The sequence below is a fragment of the Narcine bancroftii genome, chromosome 11 (genome assembly GCF_036971445.1).
Source record: "Narcine bancroftii isolate sNarBan1 chromosome 11, sNarBan1.hap1, whole genome shotgun sequence".
Lineage (NCBI taxonomy): Eukaryota > Metazoa > Chordata > Chondrichthyes > Torpediniformes > Narcinidae > Narcine > Narcine bancroftii.
In genome coordinates this window covers 90,061,482-90,085,459 of record NC_091479.1, presented here as the reverse complement: position 1 = coordinate 90,085,459, position 23,978 = coordinate 90,061,482, and the positions used below count along the sequence as shown (strand labels likewise).

At 45.6% G+C, this 23,978-nt stretch overlaps 1 protein-coding gene and 1 long non-coding RNA gene across 9 annotated transcripts in view; one reads left to right on the top strand and one right to left on the bottom strand.

Annotated features, from left to right (window-relative positions):
- The first annotated feature begins 38 nt into the window (after positions 1 to 38).
- helb (helicase (DNA) B) overlaps positions 39 to 23,978 on the top strand; it is an 83,861-nt gene continuing 59,921 nt past the window's right edge. For 3 of the 8 annotated variants that reach the window (XM_069903984.1, XM_069903983.1, XM_069903982.1), the window contains exons 1-5: positions 13,395 to 13,982; positions 14,748 to 15,107; positions 17,267 to 17,433; positions 17,929 to 18,744; positions 23,597 to 23,774. In XM_069903984.1, coding sequence (XP_069760085.1) covers positions 13,754 to 13,982; positions 14,748 to 15,107; positions 17,267 to 17,433; positions 17,929 to 18,744; positions 23,597 to 23,774 — 1,750 coding nt within the window. In that variant the 5' untranslated portion in view covers positions 13,395 to 13,753. Of the gene's footprint in view, positions 772 to 13,394; positions 13,983 to 14,023; positions 14,547 to 14,747; positions 15,108 to 17,266; positions 17,434 to 17,928; positions 18,745 to 23,596; positions 23,775 to 23,978 lie in introns of those variants that run through there. The other 5 variants (XM_069903986.1, XM_069903985.1, XM_069903981.1 and 2 more) reach the window with 5 other exon arrangements.
- LOC138746116 (uncharacterized) lies at positions 2,949 to 6,362 on the bottom strand. The gene is made up of 4 exons (XR_011346710.1): positions 6,240 to 6,362; positions 5,749 to 6,081; positions 4,158 to 4,270; positions 2,949 to 3,898 (listed from the first exon to the last, which is right to left on the bottom strand). It is a non-coding gene; the product is annotated as an uncharacterized lncRNA (long non-coding RNA).

Here is a 23,978-nt window from a genome sequence, read left to right as displayed (position 1 = left end):
CCGGGTCACGCATCCTGACCCCTCCCCTCCCACCTCGACTTCCGCTGCGCATGTCTGTCGACTGGTGCAAGTCGGGAGAAGGGAATATATTGTCTGATGGCTCCACTGAGGCGATATTTTTGTGCGTCGTTGTGGAGGGGCAAGTGGCACCTCTTCAGCTGCAGAGACCTGGCCTGAAAACTGCGGCATAGAAGTTCATGCAGCTCAGGTACAGGCTCTCTCGGCCTGGTCCATGCCCACCGTCTCTGTACTGTACTCGACCTCTCTGTCCCTGTTCGAATGCAAGTGCTTCCCTCAACGCTTTTTAAATGTTGTAATTATATCCCCATTTACCACCTCTTCTGGCACACTGCCTGTGTGAAAAACATGTTAGCCCTGAGATTTCTCCTCTCTCCTTAAACACGTACCCTCTCATTCCAGACTCCCCTGCCCTGGGGGGGAAATATATATATTTATCCTATCTATACCCCTCTTAATTCATAAACCTCTATCAGGTCTGCTACATTCCAGTGAGAACAAAGCCAGCTTAGTCAATCTCTAGCCCTCCATACCATATCCTGGTGAATCTCTTTTGTGCTCTCTCCAATGCTACGCCATCCTTCCTGAAATGTGGAAACCAAAACTATACACCGTAACACAAGTTCAGAGTTCCGATCATTTGTCATCACCTACAATCCTCAGATTCCTTTTCCTGCCGGCCAGGCAGAATTTCTACCTGTATTCAAGAAAAGATACATACAGAAGGAGAAGAAGACGAAATGAACTGACCCAGTATGTAAAAGTAGAAGACACAAATTTCTTGTTTATTTTCATTGTGTGATGACATTGTTTAATGTTGAACGTTGAGTGGGTGGGGAGGGGGGGTGAAGGAGGGAGGAAAGGGAGGGGGGAAAAGGGGAGAAAATGACACTGTGTATATTCAAGAGGGAAATGTTTGTGTGTATTTTGGTCAGTATGGTTCATAGTGTGAAAAATAAAAAAAAATAAAAACAAAGAAAAGATACATACACCAAAAGTGAGAACTGTAAACAAAGAAAGAATTGCAAACAAATTGTGCAATACAGATAATAAATATTCAATGATAAATACAAAATAAGAGTGAGTTAGTTGTTTAGGAGTCTGATGGTGGAGGAGTAGCAACTGTTCCTTAACCTGGTGGTATGAATTTTGTGGCACCTATATCTTTTCCCTGAGGGCAGCGACTAGAACAGATCAGGTCCTGGAGATGTGGATCCTTGATGGTTGCTGTAGCTCTCCGATGGCAGCGCAGCAAGTAGATTTTCTCAATGGTGAGTCTGGCACGATCATTGACCACCCCGCAGACACGAAGCAGTTAATCAAAGGCTTTATTAATCATGCAACACATTATATTTCATATTGCATGTAAATATGTTCTTGAAGGAGATAGATTGTTGGGGTAGTGTAGGTCACAAACACCACAAAACAGATTTCATTTAAAACGCCGGAGCTTTGCTCAAGCCAGACAGTCCAGGCTCTGAATGCCTTTGCAAAAAACTTTGAAGAATATCTATGGAGACTTCACAAGTAGGTGTTAATTGGACATGCTGTGGAGTAATGTGAAAGCAACAGATGAATGGACTCAGAAAATTAGGTCCGGAGTTGCAATCTGTCTGGTTGCAGTTTGCAGTTCTAAGAAGGTCATGTAATTTTGCAAGCAGAGAGAGAGGAGACCAAACAGGCTTTTTCTATGAGAGAGAGAGAGAGAGAGAACTGGTTTCTGCAGTCATGACAAGCTAGCAGCTTGTTTTGAAGACGGGTTGTGAGTTCTGAGTTCAGCCTGTTGAAACCCCTTGTGATTCATACGAGACGAAATGGCTGGCTAGAGTGTTTCACCTGAAATAAAGTAACAAAAGGAACACTCTGGTGACTTGCAGAAGAAGAGGTTATCATTTGGAAAACCCTGATGGGGCATGTTTCTTCAGCAAGACGGAGGGAATCAGTTTGTGTGTGTCCAACGAGCAACAAATCTGTCTAAAACCAACAAGAATCTTCCTGATCGGTAACAAATTACCTTTAAGGACCAGAGCTTGGTAAAAATTCATAAATGTTAAAATCTATGCACTATATAAGAATTGTCTGATACCAGTGAATTTGGAGGAGTGAGAAGTGAGATTGGACTGTGAATCAAAGAACTTTTCTGAACTTGTACACATTTCATGCACATGCATGTGGGGTTAAGTTAATAGTAACAAGTTAAAGTTTGATTGTGCTTTATGTTTAAAAAAAAATTCAAAGTAACTTTAAGTAACCATTTGTCTTGGTGAATTTCTATTGCTGCTGGGTTTTGGGGTCTTCTGGGCCTGTAACAATCAGAAAACCATAGTGTGCCTCCACATGCACGACCAAGACAGGTATGAGGGAGGAGACTAGGGCTATCAGACTTTATTCGGGATCTTGTGGGGAGGAGCTACAGGTATGGAAGGCGGGCCAGCCTGCCCAATGCAGTGAGGTCTTGCCTGCAGTACCACGTTCTACCACAGTGGGGAGAGTTTTGCCTATGATGTACTGGGCTGTGTCCACTACCATTTGCAGGGCTTTACACTCAGAAGAGGAGGACTGCCTAAAGAAATCTCTTGGTGCTTGACACATTGACCACCGCCAGTGGGCTGATATCGCCTCAAACCGTGCATCTTGGTGCCTCACAGTTCGGCGGGCAGCAACCTCCTTTGAAGAAGACCACAGAGCCCACCTCACTGACAAAAGACAAAGGAGGAAAAACCCAACACCCAACCCCAACCAACAACCAATTTTCCGCTGCAACCATGTCTGCCTGTCCCGCATCGGACTTGTCAGCCACAAATGAGCCTGCAGCTGACGTGGACATTTACCCCTCCATAAATCTTCGTCTGCGAAGCCAAGCCAAAGAAAAGAATACTCAGAAGTATTGGTGACCCTGTACTGACAATAACCACACCAGCAGTGCGAGTATGAGACAGCTTTAATAAACTAATATGTACACTAAGAGGTCTTGTCTCTCTGCAAGACAAACCTGGAAGGCTAGACTGTAACTCTGGACTGCTTTATATACAAGGTCACCGGGATGACCCCTGGTGACATATCACCACAGACCCTATACCAGGCCATGATGCAGCCGGTCAGGACACTTTCCATTACTCATCTGTCAAGGTTTGGCAAGATTTTAAATGCCATAACAATCCTCCGCAAACTCCAGAGAAATTAGAGGTGCTGATGAGCTTTCTTCATGATGACATTTGTGTGTTGGGTTCAGGAAAGCTACTCTGAAGTAGTGACTCCCAGGAATTTAAATTTGCTCACCTTCTCCACCTCTGATTCCCCAATTATCTCTGTATTGTATACCTGATTTTACCCTCCTAAAATTCACAATCAGCTCCTTGGTTTTGGTGACATTGAGTGCGAGGTTGTTGTTAGTACACCATTCAGCCAAGATTTCCATCTCTTTTCCGTATGCTGATTCATCGCCCCATTTTTATACAACCCACTACTGTGTATCATCAGTAAATTTGTAGATGGTGTTATTGTTGTACCAAGCCACACAGATATAGATGTAAAGCAAGTAGAGTAGGGGTCTCTCAGACCACAGCTCTGTGCTGCTCTTGTACTGATGGAGATTGTGGAGGGAATGTTCTTGCCAATCCTTGCTGATCTGGACTGGAAGTGAGGAAGTCCAGGATACAATTACACAGCGGTGTATTGAGGGCCAGGTCTTGAAGTTTGCTGATCAGTTTTGAAGGGATGATGATGTTGAATGCCGAACTGTAGTTGATAAAGAGCAAATGCAGTCTCTAGTAGATTTCTTCAACTCTAACTCTTGTCAGACTAGTGGCTACAGAGACTGATAGGGTCTTAAAGAAAAGAATAATGCAGTTGGAAAACATCTTTCATACTATTGGGCACCCTAAAGAAATAAACAGAACATCAGAAATAAAAATCAGTGCTGGGCACACTGCACCTCAAATCTGTATAAATCAAGCAAAATAACAGAACACTTATATGTGCAGGGTCTGAGCTCAGATGAATAAGCATACAAAGTAAGGTTAAAAAGGAAAGATATTTGAGAAAGAAGAAATAAATAGATTTTAAAATAGATTAAAATGTCGAAAAAAATCCACACGTAATAGTAAATTCGGAATTATTTGATAATAATTAAAACTTACCATGCTCTCAGTCAAGGTTTTGATGGACAACCTTGTATTTTACCAGCCTAATTATTGAATGTGTAAATGTGTAATTGCTCAAAGCAGGCTTTCTCAGCACTTGCTGCTTGATTCTGCAAGGATAAAAACAGAAGTTATTCTTAATATCAGTTTACTCAGTAATAGAGGCACAAACATATGCTCATTGGCCCATCACAACATGCCAATATATTTCCCTTTATACTAACCTTATTTGCCCATTGCAATGAACTGGAATTCACTGTCTATGGGTAGATTAGACAACCATCTCAGCCAGGGGTGTCAAACTCAAATTCACGGAGGGCCAAAATTAAAAACTTAGACTAAGTCGAGGGTCGAACTAGATATTTATTGAAAATTTTCAACAACATCTGCATGTTTTCTCTTCTTTCAACATATGTAATGTTAAACTTTTTCTTATTAAAATAAATGTTTAATAATAGTTTTGGATAAACTCTTTCCAGAAGCATTAATAAATGAGAAATAAAATATTCAATAAATAATATTTCTCTAGAGAGGATTTGTCAAATGTTGCTAGTGTGCTGTCGAATAGTAAAATCTGAGGGCTATTGAGAATGTGGGAGAATAACATGATTCCTGAAACAATCAAATGGGTGACTGATTGTGGGCATGAACTCTAGCAGGGTTATTTGCCATGCCCTTTTTCCATTGGTACAGATATCCTTTGATTTACACACTTTTCAAGTTTTATGCCTAATGTGCTTGTATCCAGGTGCAGGACCATTTTTAACCAGGAATATATTTATCACTGTGGCATGAAACTATTGGAAGATCGTTTTATCCTGAGATTAAAGTTCATAATCCTTACTCAGGCCTGTGTGCGGGAGGGCGGGGTTTGCAGGCGATCGGGTTGGACAACGACAGTGCGGGGGCATCGGCTCTCGCTGCAGGGCGGCATCTCGGCGGATCAGCGGCCCCATCACCGTGAGTCGCGGATCGGCCTCCGGCAGGGAGGGGGAGTGGGCAACGGTCCTGGCGAGGTCAGGCCCGAGGCCTTCGGTTCCGGGCGCTGGGAAGCAGCCTTGGCTTCCCCTGACACCGGCCAGGCCCCAAAACCAGAGTCCACGGTGAGACCCTGCAATGTAAACAGAGGAGGTGGGGGCTGACGCCAATGCATTCTGGGATTTGTTGTATTACTGTGCATGTGCTATACTGGCGCGGCAGCCAGCGGGCCACCTCCAATACATTTTTGAAATGATCTTGCGGGCCAAATATAATTATATCGCGGGCCAGATTTGGCCCGCGGGCCAGAGTTTGACATGTGTGATCTAGGCTCTGCCACTTTTGGTCCCAATATAAACCCTGTTTTCCTGCCTTACCTCCAATTTACCTGAAGCCCATTGTAGATACTGGCCGTTAATTATAAGCTAATAAAAGCAAGTTTGTGTTCCACACAAGTCTCCGAGTACTATCAATCATGTTACAATTTTATTAGCTTGATTTTGGAACTGGGATGGAAGCCCTATTGAAGCCAGGCCTGCAACAGGTCGACCATCTGTCCCCAGAGACCCCAGAAGAATTCTCCTACTGGTTAGAGTGCTTTCAGTCTTACCTAACGGCCACCCAAGAAGTCTTCCATTCTGATAGCCTCCAGGGCTCGGCCCTCCTCTCATGATTCAGTCCTGAGGGATAAGCAGTCATCAGGGATTGCGCGATGTGTGAGACGGCCATTGTGACCCGCATGGCTCACTTCATCACGGCACACAACCTTCCTTCCACCAATGGAAACGTGTACCTTCTTAACATTATCGATGAGTACTCGCTCTTTCCGTTCACAATCCCCTGTCCAGACACCTCCACTGCCACAGTCATCAGAGCTCAGTATCCCAGCTATATTCCTAGCGATCGGGGATCATCGTTTATGATCGAAGAGCTACACCGATACCTATTCATAAGAGGCATTGAATCAAGCAGGACGATTAACTACAAGCCCCGGAGGAACGGACAAGTTGAAAAGGACAATGCAACAGTTTGGAAGGCTGTAAAGTTGGCCCTCTAGTCTAAAGGCCTTCCATATTCACGCTGGCAAGAGGTTCTGCTCACCGCGCTCCACTGCATAAGATCACTTCTCTGCACCGCGACCAATGCGACTCCTCACGAACTAATGTTTGCATTTTCGAGGAAATCCATGTCTTGGATCACTCTTCCAGCATGGCTAACAACATCAGGACCATTCCTGGTGAAAAAACACGTGGGGAGAATCAAAACAGACTTTCCGGTCAAGAGAGTGCACCGACTGCACGCAAACCCGATGTATGCCTATGTGGCATACCCGGAGGCAGGCAGGATGCGGTCTCGATCAGAGATATGGCGCCTTCAGGAACCAAGGTCCCAATGTCCACAATAGGCCTGAAACCTCCAAATACACCATGCATGATGACATGGTTCCAAACATGAAACCATCAGATCCTGAACCCCCGAGTCCCCCTTTGAGTCCCAGTATCCAAGACCCACAGGAGGCACAGGAAGTTCTGGAAGAGCAAAGTTCACCAGTACTAAGGTGCTCAACCAAAATAACCAGTCCCCCCAGACAAACTCAACTTGTAAATAATTGTAAAAAGCTCACGTGGCTGAACGTGGACTGTGGTTTCACCTGCAGGTTCTCTTCTGAAGGAAGGGGGGATTGCAGTGAATTGGAATTCACTGTCTATGGATAGATTAGACAACAAGCCCCCCTCTTGGCTCTGCCCCCATTGGTCCTGATATGAACCCTGTTTTCCTGCCTTACCTCCAATTTACCTGAAGACCATTGTAGATATTGGCCATTAATTGTAAGCTAATAAAAGCATGTTGTGCTCCACACAAGTATTGGAGTACTATCAATTATGTTACACCCATATCAGGATGACTTAGCATGTATATTCTTTAATATGACATCTTGGCCTCTGTAGGGAAGCACACCAGTTCTCCACCATCTACCTACTTTGCCACTTTCAGAAACTATGGAACTGATCAATATTTCATAATATGCTACCATTTACTGCCTAAAGAAATCTCTTGGTGCCTGCCACATTGACCACCGCCAGTGGGCTGATAACGCCTCAAACCGTGCATCTTGGCGCTACACAGTTTGGCGGGCAGCAGCCTCCTTTGAAGAAGACCGCAGAGCCCACCTCACTGACAAAAGGCAAAGGAGGAAAAACCCAACACCCAACCCCAACCAACCAATTTTCCCTTGCAACCGCTGCAATCGTGTCTGCCTGTCCCGCATCGGACTGGTCAGCCACAAACGAGCCTGCAGCTGACGTGGACTTTTTACCCCCTCCATAAATCTTCGTCCGCGAAGCCAAGCCAAAGACCATTTACAGATGATTTCTTACTCTTATTTGATGTAATGAAATGCATCACCTCCCATCTGACAATTACCCTAGTCTCACTGGTATTGGACTATAAAATCTAATACCATAATTGTTAATTTTACAGATTTTGAATATGAAAGTATTATGCTGAGTGATTTCAGTATTTTCTGTTTTTATGGAGGATTCTATCATCTTTGTTAATGTTAATAAAATAATGCTTCTATTTATCAATGACAGAGCTTATATTTTGGGTTCCTCACCAACGTTTATTTTGCAACCCCAAATATTTATACATGTCATACCATCAACAGACTAAAAGATATATACTTTTCAGTGACAATACTAAACTCTGAAGTGGCAAAACATTACAAGGAGAATAGGGGATCTATTCCCAGGATGGTCTCAAAGTTCTCTTGAAAAAGAAACCTCACAATTTGAATGGTCCTGGTCTAAATGGAGATGAAGCATCAGAGAAGATACCAATAATATAAGTCTCTTAGTCACAAATAAGTCAAACAAAAAATGGGTAATGAAGAAAGTCCAGCATTTCTCAAACCATCAGATCACCAATTCACCCACCACCTTGGTCAAGTACCTCTTGCCGCACTTGAAATAGAGTCTACAGTTCTCACTGGCCTGATTAGTCATTTCAGAATCTATGTACCTGTGTGGAAGGAAGTCAATCCCTACCCTGAAGTATGTATGTCTAAGTTAATCCTTTTTAATCTGTATGCGCAATCTTCAATTTCCCTTTTCCAGTTATTGCTAGGATTTCCCAGGGGCAGATAAAACTAAGACTACTAATTACAAAAGTCCCAAATATTTTAAAAGTTTGGCGTAAATGAAATTCATGCAGAACTTAGTAAAATAGTAGAAATTAATATGCAGGATTTTATTTATAAATGGAATTCAAAATTGTTGGTGGGAAGTAGAGATACACCTTTTATGAAACATCTGATTGAATTATGGAAAAAAATAGGTATGAGAGGTTTATGTTCAGGAAAAATGCCTTCATGTCAAAATAAACATTCCAATTTCTATGGATAATCAATTTTTGACGACTTGGATTGGATGGGTATTGAGAGGATAGAGGATTGTTTTGAAGCTGGAAGATTTATAACTTTTGAATGAATGAAGACTCAATGTAATGTGCCAAATAATACTTCCCTTTGCTATTATCATAAAAGCTTTTTTGATTGATAAAATAAATCGAAGTTTGACGTTACCTAGCCAGAGTGACTTGGAATTATTGATTCATAATAGTAAGTAAATTTATCTCTGTAACATACAATTTACTTCAAAAGGAAGTCCCTAAAATAGGGTGCACAAGTCAAGTTTAAGATGGGAAGTGGATTTAAATAGACAAATGGATGAGAAAGACTGGATGGAATTATGTAAAGAAAATATGACAACAAATATTAATGTTAGATAAAGGTTAGTTCAATATAATTTTTTGCAACAGTTATATTTGACTCCTCAAAAATTAAAAAAAATGGAACCCTACATGATCAGATTTGTATTTTAGATATGGACAAGAGATTGGATTATTTTTGCATTCTCCTTGGAGGTGCCCTAAAGTTTAACATTTTGGTTGGGAGTTGGAAAGTTTTTTTGGAATGAATAACCAGGATTAAGTTCCCGCAGAATCTGATTGTGAGAGTACAGATTCTATCACCAACGTGTACATGTACTGTTTAGATGGTAGTGTAGGATGACTGTGATTGCCTGAGAGTGTAGCCACACCTACTGGCAGGTCTTAAAGGGATGCTCCGAGCCAGACCAGGTCATTCTTTTAGTTAATAAAAGCCTTGGTTTGGATCAACAAGTCTTTGGTTCTTTCGACTCGCTCTCCAACCAACTGTAAATTGGAGGAACGGGACCTGATTTCCATCTGGGCACTCTCCAGCTAGATGGCATTAACATCAAATTTTCCAGTTTCTGCTAACCAACTATCCTGCTCTTCTCCCTGTCAGCTCTCCATCCCCCCTCCCTCTTTATTCACTTAGCCACCCCTCCTTCCTTGCTGCTGTCCCCTCCCTCCCTCCTTCCTTGCTGCTGTCCCCTCCCTCCCTTCCTTGCTGCTGTCCCTCCCTCCCTCCCTTGCTGCTGTCCCTCCCTCCCTTCCTTGCTGCTGTCCCCTCCCTCCCTTGCTGCTGTCCCCTCCCTCCCTTGCTGCTGTCCCCTCCCTCCCTCCCTCCCTGCCTCCCTCCCTCGCTGCCGTCCCCTCCCTCCCTCGCTGCCGTCCCCTCCCTCCCTTCCTCGCTGCCGTCCCCTCCCTCCCTCCCTCCCTCGCTGCCGTCCCCTCCCTCCCTCCCTGCCGTCCCCTCCCTCCCTCGCTGCCGTCCCCTCCCTCCCCCTCCCTCCCTCCCTCGCTGCCGTCCCCTCCCTCCCCCTCCCTCCCTCCCCCTCCCTCCCTCCCTCCCTCCCTCCCTCCCTCCCTCGCTGCCGTCCCCTCCCTCCCTCCCTCCCTCGCTGCCGTCCCCTCCCTCCCTCCCTCGCTGCCGTCCCCTCCCTCCCTCGCTGCCGTCCCCTCCCTCCCTCCCTCCCTCCCTCGCTGCCGTCCCCTCCCTCCCTCCCTCCCTCGCTGCTGTCCCCTCCCTCCCTCCCCTCCCTCCCTCCCTCCCTCCCTCGCTGCTGTCCCCTCCCTCCCTCCCTCCCTCGCTGCTGTCCCCTCCCTCCCTCCCTCCCTCGCTGCTGTCCCCTCCCTCCCTCCCTCCCTCGCTGCTGTCCCCTCCCTCCCTCCCTCCCTCGCTGCTGTCCCCTCCCTCCCTCCCTCCCTCCCTCGCTGCTGTCCCCTCCCTCCCTCCCTCCCTCCCTCGCTGCTGTCCCCTCCCTCCCTCCCTCCCTCCCTCGCTGCTGTCCCCTCCCTCCCTCCCTCCCTCCCTCGCTGCTGTCCCCTCCCTCCCTCCCTCCCTCCCTCGCTGCTGTCCCCTCCCTCCCTCCCTCCCTCGCTGCTGTCCCCTCCCTCCCTCCCTCCCTCGCTGCTGTCCCCTCCCTCCCTCCCTCCCTCGCTGCTGTCCCCTCCCTCCCTCCCTCCCTCGCTGCTGTCCCCTCCCTCCCTCCCTCCCTCGCTGCTGTCCCCTCCCTCCCTCCCTCCCTCGCTGCTGTCCCCTCCCTCCCTCCCTCCCTCGCTGCTGTCCCCTCCCTCCCTCCCTCCCTCGCTGCTGTCCCCTCCCTCCCTCCCTCCCTCGCTGCTGTCCCCTCCCTCCCTCCCTCCCTCGCTGCTGTCCCCTCCCTCCCTCCCTCCCTCGCTGCTGTCCCCTCCCTCCCTCCCTCCCTCGCTGCTGTCCCCTCCCTCCCTCCCTCCCTCGCTGCTGTCCCCTCCCTCCCTCCCTCCCTCGCTGCTGTCCCCTCCCTCCCTCCCTCCCTCGCTGCTGTCCCCTCCCTCCCTCCCTCCCTCGCTGCTGTCCCCTCCCTCCCTCCCTCCCTCGCTGCTGTCCCCTCCCTCCCTCCCTCCCTCGCTGCTGTCCCCTCCCTCCCTCCCTCCCTCGCTGCTGTCCCCCCGTCCCTCCCTCCCTCGCTGCTGTCCCCCCGTCCCTCCCTCCCTCGCTGCTGTCCCCTCCCTCCCTCCCTCGCTGCTGTCCGCTCCCTCCCTCCCTCGCTGCTGTCCCCTCCCTCCCTCCCTCGCTGCTGTCCCCTCCCTCCCTCCCTCGCTGCTGTCCCCTCCCTCCCTCCCTCGCTGCTGTCCCCTCCCTCCCTCCCTCGCTGCTGTCCCCTCCCTCCCTCCCTCCCTCGCTGCTGTCCCCTCCCTCCCTCCCTCCCTCGCTGCTGTCCCCTCCCTCCCTCCCTCCCTCGCTGCTGTCCCCTCCCTCCCTCCCTCCCTCGCTGCTGTCCCCTCCCTCCCTCCCTCCCTCGCTGCTGTCCCCTCCCTCCCTCCCTCCCTCGCTGCTGTCCCCTCCCTCCCTCCCTCCCTCCCTCGCTGCTGTCCCCTCCCTCCCTCCCTCCCTCCCTCCCTCCCTCCCTCGCTGCTGTCCCCTCCCTCCCTCCCTCCCTCCCTCGCTGCTGTCCCCTCCCTCCCTCCCTCCCTCGCTGCTGTCCCCTCCCTCCCTCCCTCCCTCGCTGCTGTCCCCTCCCTCCCTCCCTCCCTCGCTGCTGTCCCCTCCCTCCCTCCCTCCCTCGCTGCTGTCCCCTCCCTCCCTCCCTCCCTCGCTGCTGTCCCCTCCCTCCCTCCCTCCCTCGCTGCTGTCCCCTCCCTCCCTCCCTCCCTCGCTGCTGTCCCCTCCCTCCCTCCCTCCCTCGCTGCTGTCCCCTCCCTCCCTCCCTCCCTCGCTGCTGTCCCCTCCCTCCCTCCCTCCCTCCCTCGCTGCTGTCCCCTCCCTCCCTCCCTCCCTCCCTCGCTGCTGTCCCCTCCCTCCCTCCCTCCCTCCCTCGCTGCTGTCCCCTCCCTCCCTCCCTCCCTCCCTCGCTGCTGTCCCCTCCCTCCCTCCCTCCCTCCCTCCCTCCCTCCCTCCCTCCCTCCCTCCCTCCCTCCCTCCCTCCCTCGCTGCTGTCCCCTCCCTCCCTCCCTCCCTCCCTCGCTGCTGTCCCCTCCCTCCCTCCCTCCCTCCCTCGCTGCTGTCCCCTCCCTCCCTCCCTCCCTCCCTCGCTGCTGTCCCCTCCCTCCCTCCCTCCCTCCCTCGCTGCTGTCCCCTCCCTCCCTCCCTCCCTCCCTCGCTGCTGTCCCCTCCCTCCCTCCCTCCCTCCCTCGCTGCTGTCCCCTCCCTCCCTCCCTCCCTCCCTCGCTGCTGTCCCCTCCCTCCCTCCCTCCCTCGCTGCTGTCCCCTCCCTCCCTCCCTCCCTCGCTGCTGTCCCCTCCCTCCCTCCCTCCCTCGCTGCTGTCCCCTCCCTCCCTCCCTCCCTCGCTGCTGTCCCCTCCCTCCCTCCCTCCCTCGCTGCTGTCCCCTCCCTCCCTCCCTCCCTCGCTGCTGTCCCCTCCCTCCCTCCCTCCCTCGCTGCTGTCCCCTCCCTCCCTCCCTCCCTCGCTGCTGTCCCCTCCCTCCCTCCCTCCCTCGCTGCTGTCCCCTCCCTCCCTCCCTCCCTCGCTGCTGTCCCCTCCCTCCCTCCCTCCCTCGCTGCTGTCCCCTCCCTCCCTCCCTCCCTCGCTGCTGTCCCCTCCCTCCCTCCCTCCCTCGCTGCTGTCCCCTCCCTCCCTCCCTCCCTCGCTGCTGTCCCCTCCCTCCCTCCCTCCCTCGCTGCTGTCCCCTCCCTCCCTCCCTCCCTCGCTGCTGTCCCCTCCCTCCCTCCCTCCCTCGCTGCTGTCCCCTCCCTCCCTCCCTCCCTCGCTGCTGTCCCCTCCCTCCCTCCCTCCCTCGCTGCTGTCCCCTCCCTCCCTCCCTCCCTCGCTGCTGTCCCCTCCCTCCCTCCCTCCCTCGCTGCTGTCCCCTCCCTCCCTCCCTCCCTCGCTGCTGTCCCCTCCCTCCCTCCCTCCCTCGCTGCTGTCCCCTCCCTCCCTCCCTCCCTCGCTGCTGTCCCCTCCCTCCCTCCCTCCCTCGCTGCTGTCCCCTCCCTCCCTCCCTCCCTCGCTGCTGTCCCCTCCCTCCCTCCCTCCCTCGCTGCTGTCCCCTCCCTCCCTCCCTCCCTCGCTGCTGTCCCCTCCCTCCCTCCCTCCCTCGCTGCTGTCCCCTCCCTCCCTCCCTCCCTCCCTCGCTGCTGTCCCCTCCCTCCCTCCCTCCCTCGCTGCTGTCCCCTCCCTCCCTCCCTCCCTCGCTGCTGTCCCCTCCCTCCCTCCCTCCCTCGCTGCTGTCCCCTCCCTCCCTCCCTCCCTCGCTGCTGTCCCCTCCCTCCCTCCCTCCCTCGCTGCTGTCCCCTCCCTCCCTCCCTCCCTCGCTGCTGTCCCCTCCCTCCCTCCCTCGCTGCTGTCCCCTCCCTCCCTCCCTCGCTGCTGTCCCCTCCCTCCCTCCCTTCTCCACCTATTAGCTCTCTCTGTAATTTTTTAAAAAAAATCTGTTTGGCCTGTCGAGTTTTCTCCGCCCTTGTGTTTTTAATTCGAACCAAGTTGTAATGAGAGGTTTTTGACCCCACATTTCTATCGCATTGCAGGCAGGTTGCCCGACCCGCTGAGTCCCTGCAGCACGTCTCCGCAGACGAGAACAAGGGCATTCCCCCCGGCGCGGAGGGGCTGAGATTTCCCGGCACGTCAGTCCGTTTGCAACACTCCCCCCCCCGGTCGGCAGCCTCGCTCTCAAACAAATCGGATACTTTCACTTTCGGGTGAAACTCGTGAAGGCGATACCGGGGGTGGCGGAGTCAGGGAGTCGGACGTTGCTGCCTCTCGGAGCAATGGTTGGTCACCGAATGCCGAGACGTCTCTGTATTACTGTTGAAGGTTACATTGAACCATGGAAAACCATTGTCGCTGAGGACGAGGAGGTGGAGGAGGAGGAGGGAGAAGAGGAGGAGGAGGAAGAGGACGATTGGAAGGATATGCAATTCCTCGACTCGAATGATCTATCCAATGTTTCCCTCGGTGCCACCATAATCAAAGCCTCTTCTTTCTCTGGGCGGTCCGGTAAAAAAAGTGTATTTCGGTGTAAAGGGCCGAGGTTTTTGTAACATTTCGAATTGTTTCTCTGAAGATGGGAGGTTGGAGAAGTCCCTCCAAATCAGTTTGGCGGATCTGAGCTTTGGAAAACACTACATCATTGCTGCAGGATTTTTAAACCTTCTGAACAGTTGAAGAAGTTTTGACTGCTTTTATTGCAATGTTCCTCAACAATTTTTAAAGTGACATATACACGTGGCATTAAAAATGCATTCAAAAAGCCAAACATAAAATTCAACTTCAGTCACTACATATTTTACAAATATTTTATAAACTAGAAAATTACTTTCCTAGATTGTTGGAAGATCTAATATGTTGGAGCTTCTGAATTTGGGGATTTATTGTAATAAATGGGCAGCCAGGCATAATGTACTTTCTCAAGCACTAAATTTCTGTAGTTAGGACTGGTCATTTTTTTTTAAAATAAAGGCCAAAAGTGCACAGAAAATGGAGAATTAAATGCAATACGACTAGGAAAAGGATTGGAAACTGGGTAGCTGAGCACCTGGGGTTTATTAGGACAAAAATTAAGTAGGTGATCATTTTTTTTATTGACAAATCAGAATTTTTAAATGCTATGGGAAAGTAGGAAGAGACACAGGAAACTGCTGGTTCTGGAATTAAACAATGTTTGCTCAAGTTTATGTATGAAATAAAGTACTGTCGTGAGGGGGGGGGTTGTGGGGGGAGGAAAGTACTTGTACGATAACATTTATCGATCTTCTCTCCTAGTGAAAATCAAGGACCTCAGAACTGGAGAAACTTACAAGGTGTTTGGACATTTTCATTTTACTTCTCCATGGTGGAAAGTGACTATAAAAATCTATTGTCGACAAAACAAATGGTATTTGCAGTGGTATCCTTCTTATTCTCTCGTACATTTGGGCCAAAAGCAAATAAGCATAATTAGCCTTTTCTTAACAAAATGTGATGTCAACCCAATTCACATCAAAGAATTTATTGAGTATTTATCTCGTGATGATCTTGAATTTTCAAAAGTATTGAGCATTTTGCAACAGATTGCAGATGAAGAAAAGAACGAAAATAAAGATGGTTTTGCAAAATCCATTGTCACCTGCATATCGAATTCTGGTAAGGATGAATAACTTTGTCATTTTTAGAGAAGTTTTGGAGAAATGTGACATTAAACTGAATGAGACTAAAAAGTTGTAAAATAAATATGTATAGTGACTTGCTGCTGTGCTCATCAAAGGCCATGGAAATCTTATTCAGTGAATTTTTGGAAGCTGGAACAAATTTCTAATTAAAAAAAAAATTAGACATACAGCACGGTTGCAGGCCATTTCGGCCCATAAGTCTGTGCTGCCCAATTACGCCCAATTAACCTACACCCTGGTATGTTTCGAATGGTGCTAGAAAACCCATGCAGACGCAGGGAGAATGTATGTCTTGGGTAAACTTGTACCTCTCACTTTGTTCGTTTTAGATTGGTCACAGTGTTTAAGCTACCGAAAGAAAATAGACACACACGCCAAGAGCAGTTCAGATTATACAAATGTTTATTACAAATTCAAAAGCTGATTTCACACCACAATATGCAAGCCCTTCCCAACTATACTTATCAACGCTTGGACTGGTCCCAACTGCCGAAGCGAGGCAATGACTGCACACTTGTAGTAGGTTGTCAGGGCACTGGTAGCAGCTTCTCCACTTCCTCCGACCGGGACGTTGGCTGAACTCTAGAAGTTCTTCTTCTTGCTGAGAGATGTTGCCACCTCTCGGAGAGTCTTTCACTTCAGCAGCGGGACCATGGCTAATATTACCCAAAAATTGCTTACTCATAGCTTATCACTTTGAATAAATGGTTTATTTTGCGTCAAGGCTAGGCCTCTGACAGTCTGTGACCAAAACATTGCGTCAGGGCTAGGCCTCTGACAGTCTGTGACCAAAACAGGAAATGTTCTTGGTACACAGATGTCCTTTTGTCAGATAACTGCATCTCTGGGGCCCATGGTGGAATTTAGCTTGTGTCTGCTGATTCTAAAAACAAGCAGGTACTCAGCCTTGCAGAAGCAAAAGCTGCAAAAGTAAAAAACAAGCAGGTTCTCAGCCTTGCAGAAGCAAAAGCTGCAAAGTAAAAAAAAAACAACACAGTTAGAATCTTCCATTATATTGTACAAGCTCCTTACAGACATCATGGGATTCGAACCCTGGTCCTGATCACTGGTGTTGTCAAGGTGTTTCGTTAACAGCTACGCCAACAGTGCCGCTCCTTCACATTTACTAAAGAATCTGAGAATTGCCACAACTTCTGTTGTGTATTACGTTAGTTTATTGGTTCGATCCACAAGTTGCAGTCGTACTAATTGACCAATAGTATATTAAAATTGTATGCTGTGCTCAAAAATACTGTTGCACACTGTACAGAAATACTGTAGCTAGGAGTTAACAATATCAGAACAAAATTGGTGAACTAAATTGCCTGTTTAAGTATTCTGAGCAATGGAATATAGAGGGAAAAAAAAAGATAGAGCAGAAGTATGTAATTGGACCCTTTGAGTCTACTCTTGTGTTTTAGTATACACATCTTCCCCAACCTCACCACAAAACAGAACAGTACAGCACAGAAACAGATTATTTTGCCCATAATATCAGTGCTGAATATGATGCCAAATTACACCAAGTCCCTTCTGTCTGCACATAATCAATATCCTTTCATTCCCTGTATACCATAATCTTGAGATTCCCTTTCATATCCAAGAATCTATTGATTATTCTATTTTACTGAAGTATTGTATATCTAGGGAGAATTTCAGGGATTCAAAATTAGATGGATAAAGAGAATTCTCCTTATCACAGTTTATTCCTTATTCTGAGACTGTGAATCATAATTCTAGTGTCATCAAGGCATAGATATCAGGATGATTGCCAACTGTTCATTTTATAAACAAAATATTTCAGTATGCCTGTGACTCAATGCTGGAAAGTAGTACTCATCATTCTTTTCTCTCAGATAATCAATTGACTTTAAACCAGGTAATAGAATATGGAGATATAATTGTTAAATATGATTAGGATTATTAGTTTTGTTCATGATAATAAGTTGTATTTAAGGTATTTAACATTATGGAACATCCAGTGAATGAAATAGAAAGAGAGTAAAGTATATAAAGTGTCATGGGACTGATTCTAATAGGTTGGTCATGTTACTGTTACTCTGGCTGCAGAATTATGTAAACGAGTGAATAAAATAACATTTGAGATTCAAGGTAATAACTGATGATTTTTAGTTGAAGGTCAGAATGTACAGCAAGCTCTGAAGTTTCAAAGCCTGATGAAGTATCTACCACAACTTCTGCCACGGTACTTTTTGCGTATTTTGAAGTTGAACAATACAATTCTCCAGAATCTGGACCAGATGATTCAAACAGAAATGTGGAAACTGGGATTCAATTCTGTAAGTTTTTTTTATTTTCCTCCCCACCCCCCCACCTCCCCCCACAAGCAGAGTTGCAATTGGCCATCTGCAGAATGCTTTATGCATTCTTGATTTTATCAAGAACCAAGTTATTGCTCTTCTGACATTAAATCAAATTATTGGTCTTTCAAAACAATGGAGTTGCAAATTCATGTAAACAAAATCATTTTTCCCTATCCATTTAATCTTTTATCACATGAGAACTGATCAGATACTAAATGTCTTTCTACTGATCATTTTCAAATGGAAATCACAGAAATGGTGAGAATAGTCAAAGTATATTTACTTTGCAGTAAGATGTTTTATGATAACCATGGTGGGGAATGGATAAAAATGTGACAAGAATTAGGGAAAGGAAAAAGATTTAGATATCTCCCCCTTTTTAAAAAAAAAACTGCCAGGAAAGATGATTTGGTTTTGACAAATTTCTGCTCATTATTCAATCTTTAACGCAAGACATTAACTTGTTCCTAGATTCTCTCAAAGGAGGTTCAACTTATTGGTTGTGAGGCATCCTTGCTGGCTTTCGAAGAAAGTGACCTTCTGAGGACGATTCCAGAGATACAAAAACACGCTCTTATCATTTATGATAAACTCAAGCGTACCTGCTATAGAAATGGGCACACCTATGTTAACATTAAAGAACTGACTGGGTTGCGGCCATCTGAGTTCAGCGTCGAAATTGAATGGGAGTCGCTAAAATTTTTGAAGGAATCTAAGGTTATTGTAATTAAAATGAACAGGGTGTACCTTGAGTGTTTTTACAAGTATGAAAATGAAATTGCTTCTTGTATAAAGGAACTTGTAGATAAACCTCCATGGCGTATTTCAGTGCCTGTAGAGGCAGTTCTGAGCAAAGCTTGTAACCCAACCAAGACTGAGTACTCAACAGAGGATAAAGGGGTTGATGATGCACAGCATAATGAATCATTTAATTTGGACCAAGATCAGATAAAAGCTGGTAACATGATGTGTGAAAATCCCATTACAATTATAAGTGGTAAAGGTGGTTGTGGAAAGACCACAGTTATCAGTCTCATCTTCAAGGCAGTGGTTGAAAATAATGAAATGGCAGAAAATGAAGAAATTTTACAAGCATGTGAAGACCTTGAGCACGACCAGTCTGCTCCTGGAACTTGGGATATTCCAATCGCTAAAACTTCAAACGATGCTGCCGGAACTGAAAAACTTAAAATAAGTAAAGGAATTGTGCTGTTCACTGCACCAACTGGAAAGGCAGCATCTATTTTAAGGAAAAAAACTGGATTCGCTGCTTATACATTACACCAGGTAATTGGTGCTGAGGATGTTGTTGCAGATTGTTTAATGTCATAAAAATAGTTGATAATAAATACAGAAGAACACACTATCTTCAAGTTGGAAGTTAAAATGACAGTGTGTATTTCAAAGAAAGTGGGCTTTATGCAAAATTTGATGAAATGTTGCTTTAGTTTTCAAAACCACCTTATTATTTAAAGTATGTTAATGCTTATTTTTGATTTAGGCATTGGATGATTACAATATTTCAGATTAATTAACTTCAATTAATCATTTTGATTTTCACCAATTTATGATGTGGGTGCTCCAGAAAGGAGATAACATTGGTGTAAAGGCTGCTTAAAATGAAAGGTGCCAAGGATTTGCCTGTTAATTAAGTAAATGTCTTGTATGTAATGATGATCAAACTACCATTATCAATGCCAACATTTAATATATATATAAGGTGATTTGAGTAACAAAAATGGCTGGCAAAATCCAGACTTCCAAGTTGCCAAATGGTGGAATAGACCAATACTCTAACTGCTGTTGATCTTAGAAAAGTGGAAATGATAAAAGGAATTGATGAGAAACGTTCCTTCATTGCCAAGAGATCCAAATTTTAAGCATGTAATGGAAAATGGCTGGAGGGAGGAAGAGGCATACCTGAGTAATGGTGGCTGGAGGCAGTTCAATAATGTCTCTGTAGCAGATCTATATGTTGTCAGTCATATGATAAATACCAGGGTACAAGTACAGTCTTCCTTCCTTGGCATTCCTTTCTGTCCAAAAGCATTTTATAGTAATTTACTGGTGAAAACCCATTATTATAATATTGTAGGTGTCACTCAAAAGCTTCATTTGACATAATTCTCCTCATTCAAGTTGATGAAAATATGAAAGAAGCCAAAAAAAGTGTGAAAATGGTTTTATCTTAAAATGCTGTTAGAAATATTGGAAAACTTTATTTTTTGTATGTAGCAGCAGAACATACTGATTTGGCCTCCAGGTTACATCTCAGGCACCCCCCCCCCCCCCCCCACCCCCATACAATGACACTGGTGGGGGGGTTAGTGTCTGTGTTGAGCAGGGTGGGACCATTACTGGCAGTGCAGAGCGGGGTTGGGGGGGTGGGCAGTGGTGGTTCCGAGTGAAGAGGGAGGTGGTGGAGATGCTGAGGGGGGGGGGGGGGGGTGGTTGGTGGCGACGCTGAGAAAGCAGTAGTGGCACCAATACAACATGGCATCCACCGAGACCAGCTCTCCCGAGAATGCCTTGTCGCCATTTATTTTGTTCACTACTGCCACCCCAAGTCTGGCCAGAAAATTACTGCACTGACTTCTTCTTTTCACTTTTCAGCAGACATCCCTTCAGATCTTTCCACCACCTACAGGGGGAAGCACTGCCAACTTTGGGAATCACCATACCAAAGCGATCTCCCACAAGGGTTGGCAATATCTTGAAACCCCCCCCCCCTCCCCTTTTCCATTCTTTGCTCCCTTGATTTACGTGCCATGTTAACTGATCGATTCACTCTCTTTCAAGATGCTGTTGCCAGTTCCTCCATAATTAGACTGCTTTTGTACTGACGTTGATCCTGCTTCTTATCAACTTCTTGGCTCCTATTATGAAAAGTGCCGCTTTCAATAACTAATGTTCCATTTCTCTGATTCCCATATTAAAAAGGCGAGAAAATACTGAGATGGTGTAGCCATTTTTTTTTTAAAGATGAAACAGGCTTTGGTGGAATTATTGCCTAATCTTTGCACTTCCTTATTTCATACATTGTTATGATCTTCTGTTCCATTAAAATGGTTGAATACTGCTCCCAGATTTAATATGGACTGTTCTGCACTTCTCTTGTAAAACTGAGCATGATGTTAGAATGATCTTATCAGCCATTATGTCGCCATTCAGTCATAATTGCCCTCATTATAAAATATTTGGTCAGTGCTCTTTTGAATGTGCAATTCAATTTGTAATTCAGTGAAGAGTGACTCATTGCTGATTTGTAAAACCACATTTAAACAAAGCTATCAATGGGAATCTGATGAATCCAAATTTTGGCTAGTCTTGATTTGGTGGATCTTCAATTTTATGAAGACTGAAACAGCTAGCTAGCCAAAATTTAGTGGAGTCCATTGCTATACATTTGAGTATGGTTAGAAGATGGTTGGAGAGAAATTATTGAAACACAATGTTGTGTAGTTGGCTTAAATTTACAAATAATGTTCAAATTTAAACAAGGCTTTGATGTTCAAAGACCCTTGATCCATAAGAGGTATTTAGTTCAAATTAAAGGGGGAATTTGAGGAAAAAAAAAACTCAGAAGGGTTGGTTAAGTTGTCCAGCAATTATTTACAACAGGATGCTGTAGGGTTGGAAAAAGAAATTTTGAGGATAGTAAGTGTGCTACATGATAGGTTAATAATTATTGCAATCCTCTTTGCATCCACAATAATACAGAATGGATGTTTTTTTTTGTAAATATTGTTACAATATTCTTAAATGTTATTTAATTGGTTTAAATTTAAAACACGATTCTGAAGCTGTGACAATTACCAAAGTAGAGATCCACAGAGGAGGTTTGTCTATAGTGTTTCAAATAAAATGCGTCTGACATTGGGACCTGTCCATGAGAGTGATATGGGGGAAAATTTTTAAAAATCCAAAAAGTTTCATTTCGGTAGTTTTTGTAGATAGAATTTATCTAGATAAGATTTTCATATATGTTACATTCTAATTGTGACAATAATGGAACCTTTACCTTGTTTTTGGGCTTGATAAAAGGAGTTGCATTGTTTATTAGAATGTTACAGCAAGTGTAAACAGCAAGGAAGGGACAAACTGCTTGAGGAACATAAGGACTATTTAAAAAAAAAATTTAAGAAGGAAATTAGAATGACTAAAAGGAGATATGAAGCTGCTTTGGCAGGAAAAGTAAAAATAAATCCAAAAGGTTTCTATAGGTACATTAAAAGTTAAAGAATAGTGAGGGATAAAATTGGACTCCTTGAAGATGAGAGGAGGGGGGGGGGGGGGTAGGCGCTGTGAGAAGCCAGAGGAGATGGGTGAAATTTTAAATGATTTTTTTTCTTCAGTATTCACTAAGGAAAAGAATATTGAGCCAGATGAAGTGGAGAAACATGGCAGGGAGCCCCTGGATATATAAGAATTAATGAGGAGGTAGTGTTGGCTATATTGCAAAAGATAAAGGTGGATAAATCTTCAGGTCCTGACAAAATATTCCCTAGGACCCTGAGGGAGGTTAGTGAACAAATAGTGGGGGCATTGACAGAAATATTAAAAATGCCACTGGCCATGGGAGAAGTGCCAGAGGACTGGAGGGTGTCTCATGTCCTGCTGTTCAAAAAAACGATCCAAAAGTAGACCTGGTAATTATAGGCCTGTAAGTCTGATATTGGTGGTGGATAAATGAATGGAAAGTGTTCTTAGAGATAGTATATACAACTATTTGGAAAGACAGGGATTGATTCGAAGTAGTCAGCATGGTTTTGTACATGGTGGATTATATCTAACAAGGAGGTTACTTAAAAAGTTTGATGAGGGGAAGGTGGTGGATGTTGTCTATTTGGACTTTAGTAAGGCTTTTGATAAGGTTCCCCATAAGAGGTTAGTAAGGAAGGTGGAAGCATTAGGTATTAATGATGAAGTAATGAAATGGATTCAACAATGGTTGGATGGGAGATGTCAGAGAGTTGTGGTGGAAAAGTGTTTGTCGAATTGGAGCCCAGTGTCAATTGGAGTGCTTCAGGGATTGGTACTGGTTCCACTGCTGTTTGTCATATATATTAATGATCTAGATGATAAGCGTGGCAAATTGGATTAGTAAATTTGTGGATGTTATGGACAATGAGGAAGATTATCAAAGCTTACAAGGTGATATAGGACAGTTAGGAGAGTGGGCTGAAAGATGGCAGATGGTGTTTAATACTGATAAATGTGAAGTGCTACATTTTGGTAGGAATAATCAAAATAGGACATACATGTTAAATGGTAGACAACCTGAGGAGTGCAGTGGAATAAAGGGATTTAGGAGTCCTGGTACATAATACTTTGAAAGTTTGATCACATGTGGATAGGGTGGTGAAGAAGGCATTTAGTATGTTAGCTTTCATAAATCAGAGTATAGAACACAGGAGTTGGGATGTTCTGTTGACATTATATAAGGCATTGGTGAGGCCAAATTTCAAAAATTGTATGCAGTTTTGGTCACGGAATTACAGGAAGGATATAAACAGTATAGGGATAGTGCAGAGGAGATTTATGAGAATGTTGTTGGAGTTTCAGGGTTTAGGTTACAGGGAATGGTTGAGCAGGCTGGGACTTTATTCTCTGGACTGTAGAAGGTTGAGGGGTGATTTGATAGAGGAATTCAAAATTATAAGGGGGATGGATAGAGTCAATGTGGATAGGCTTTTTCCACTGAGAGTGGGGGAGATTCAAACAAGAGGGCATAGATTGAGAGTAAAAGGGGAAAAGTTTAAGGAAAACCTAAGGGGGGAATTTCTTCATGCAGAAGGTGGTGGGGGTATGGAATGAACTTCCGGCAGAGGTGGTAGAAGCAAGATCGATGTTAATATTCCAGGATAGCTTGGATAGGTGTATAGACAGGAAAGGTGTGGAGGGTTATGGGCCCAATGTGGGTCGGTGGGAGATGATGTTTGGCATGGACTAATAGGGCCAAACTGGCTTGTTTCTGTGCTATAAATGGTAATATGGTTTGATTTTTCTTGGATTTGATAGGGCGAAAGAAACATTTCTGATGTTTATGACTACTTGATCACTGAGTAGAGCAAGAAATGCAAATGCAAAGTTTGAAACTCTCCATTTAAAGATCTTTATTCTTTTAAAAAAAACACAGGTAATATGGAATTTCCATTATACAAAATACTCTAAGGAAAAAAAAGTGTTCGATTGGATGTTTTCTGAAGTTCAGGTTCTGATTGTCGATGAGGGAAGTTTGGTCTCTGTGAAGATACTAAGTACTATTTTAAACTTGCTTATGAACTATGCCAATCTCAAAAAGCTTGTAATCCTTGGTAAGTATCTGCTTGATTAGAGAACATACTCACTATGTTGCACTACAGTTATAGAATTTTTTAGTACACAATGAAATGATGCAAATTCAACCAGAGAAAATAATTAACAAGGAGTATACAGTAGTTTTAAAAAAAAAATTATGGAATGATAGCTGAAACATTTTAAATGCTGTACTGTTTTGGAGTACAGGGACTAATGTATGG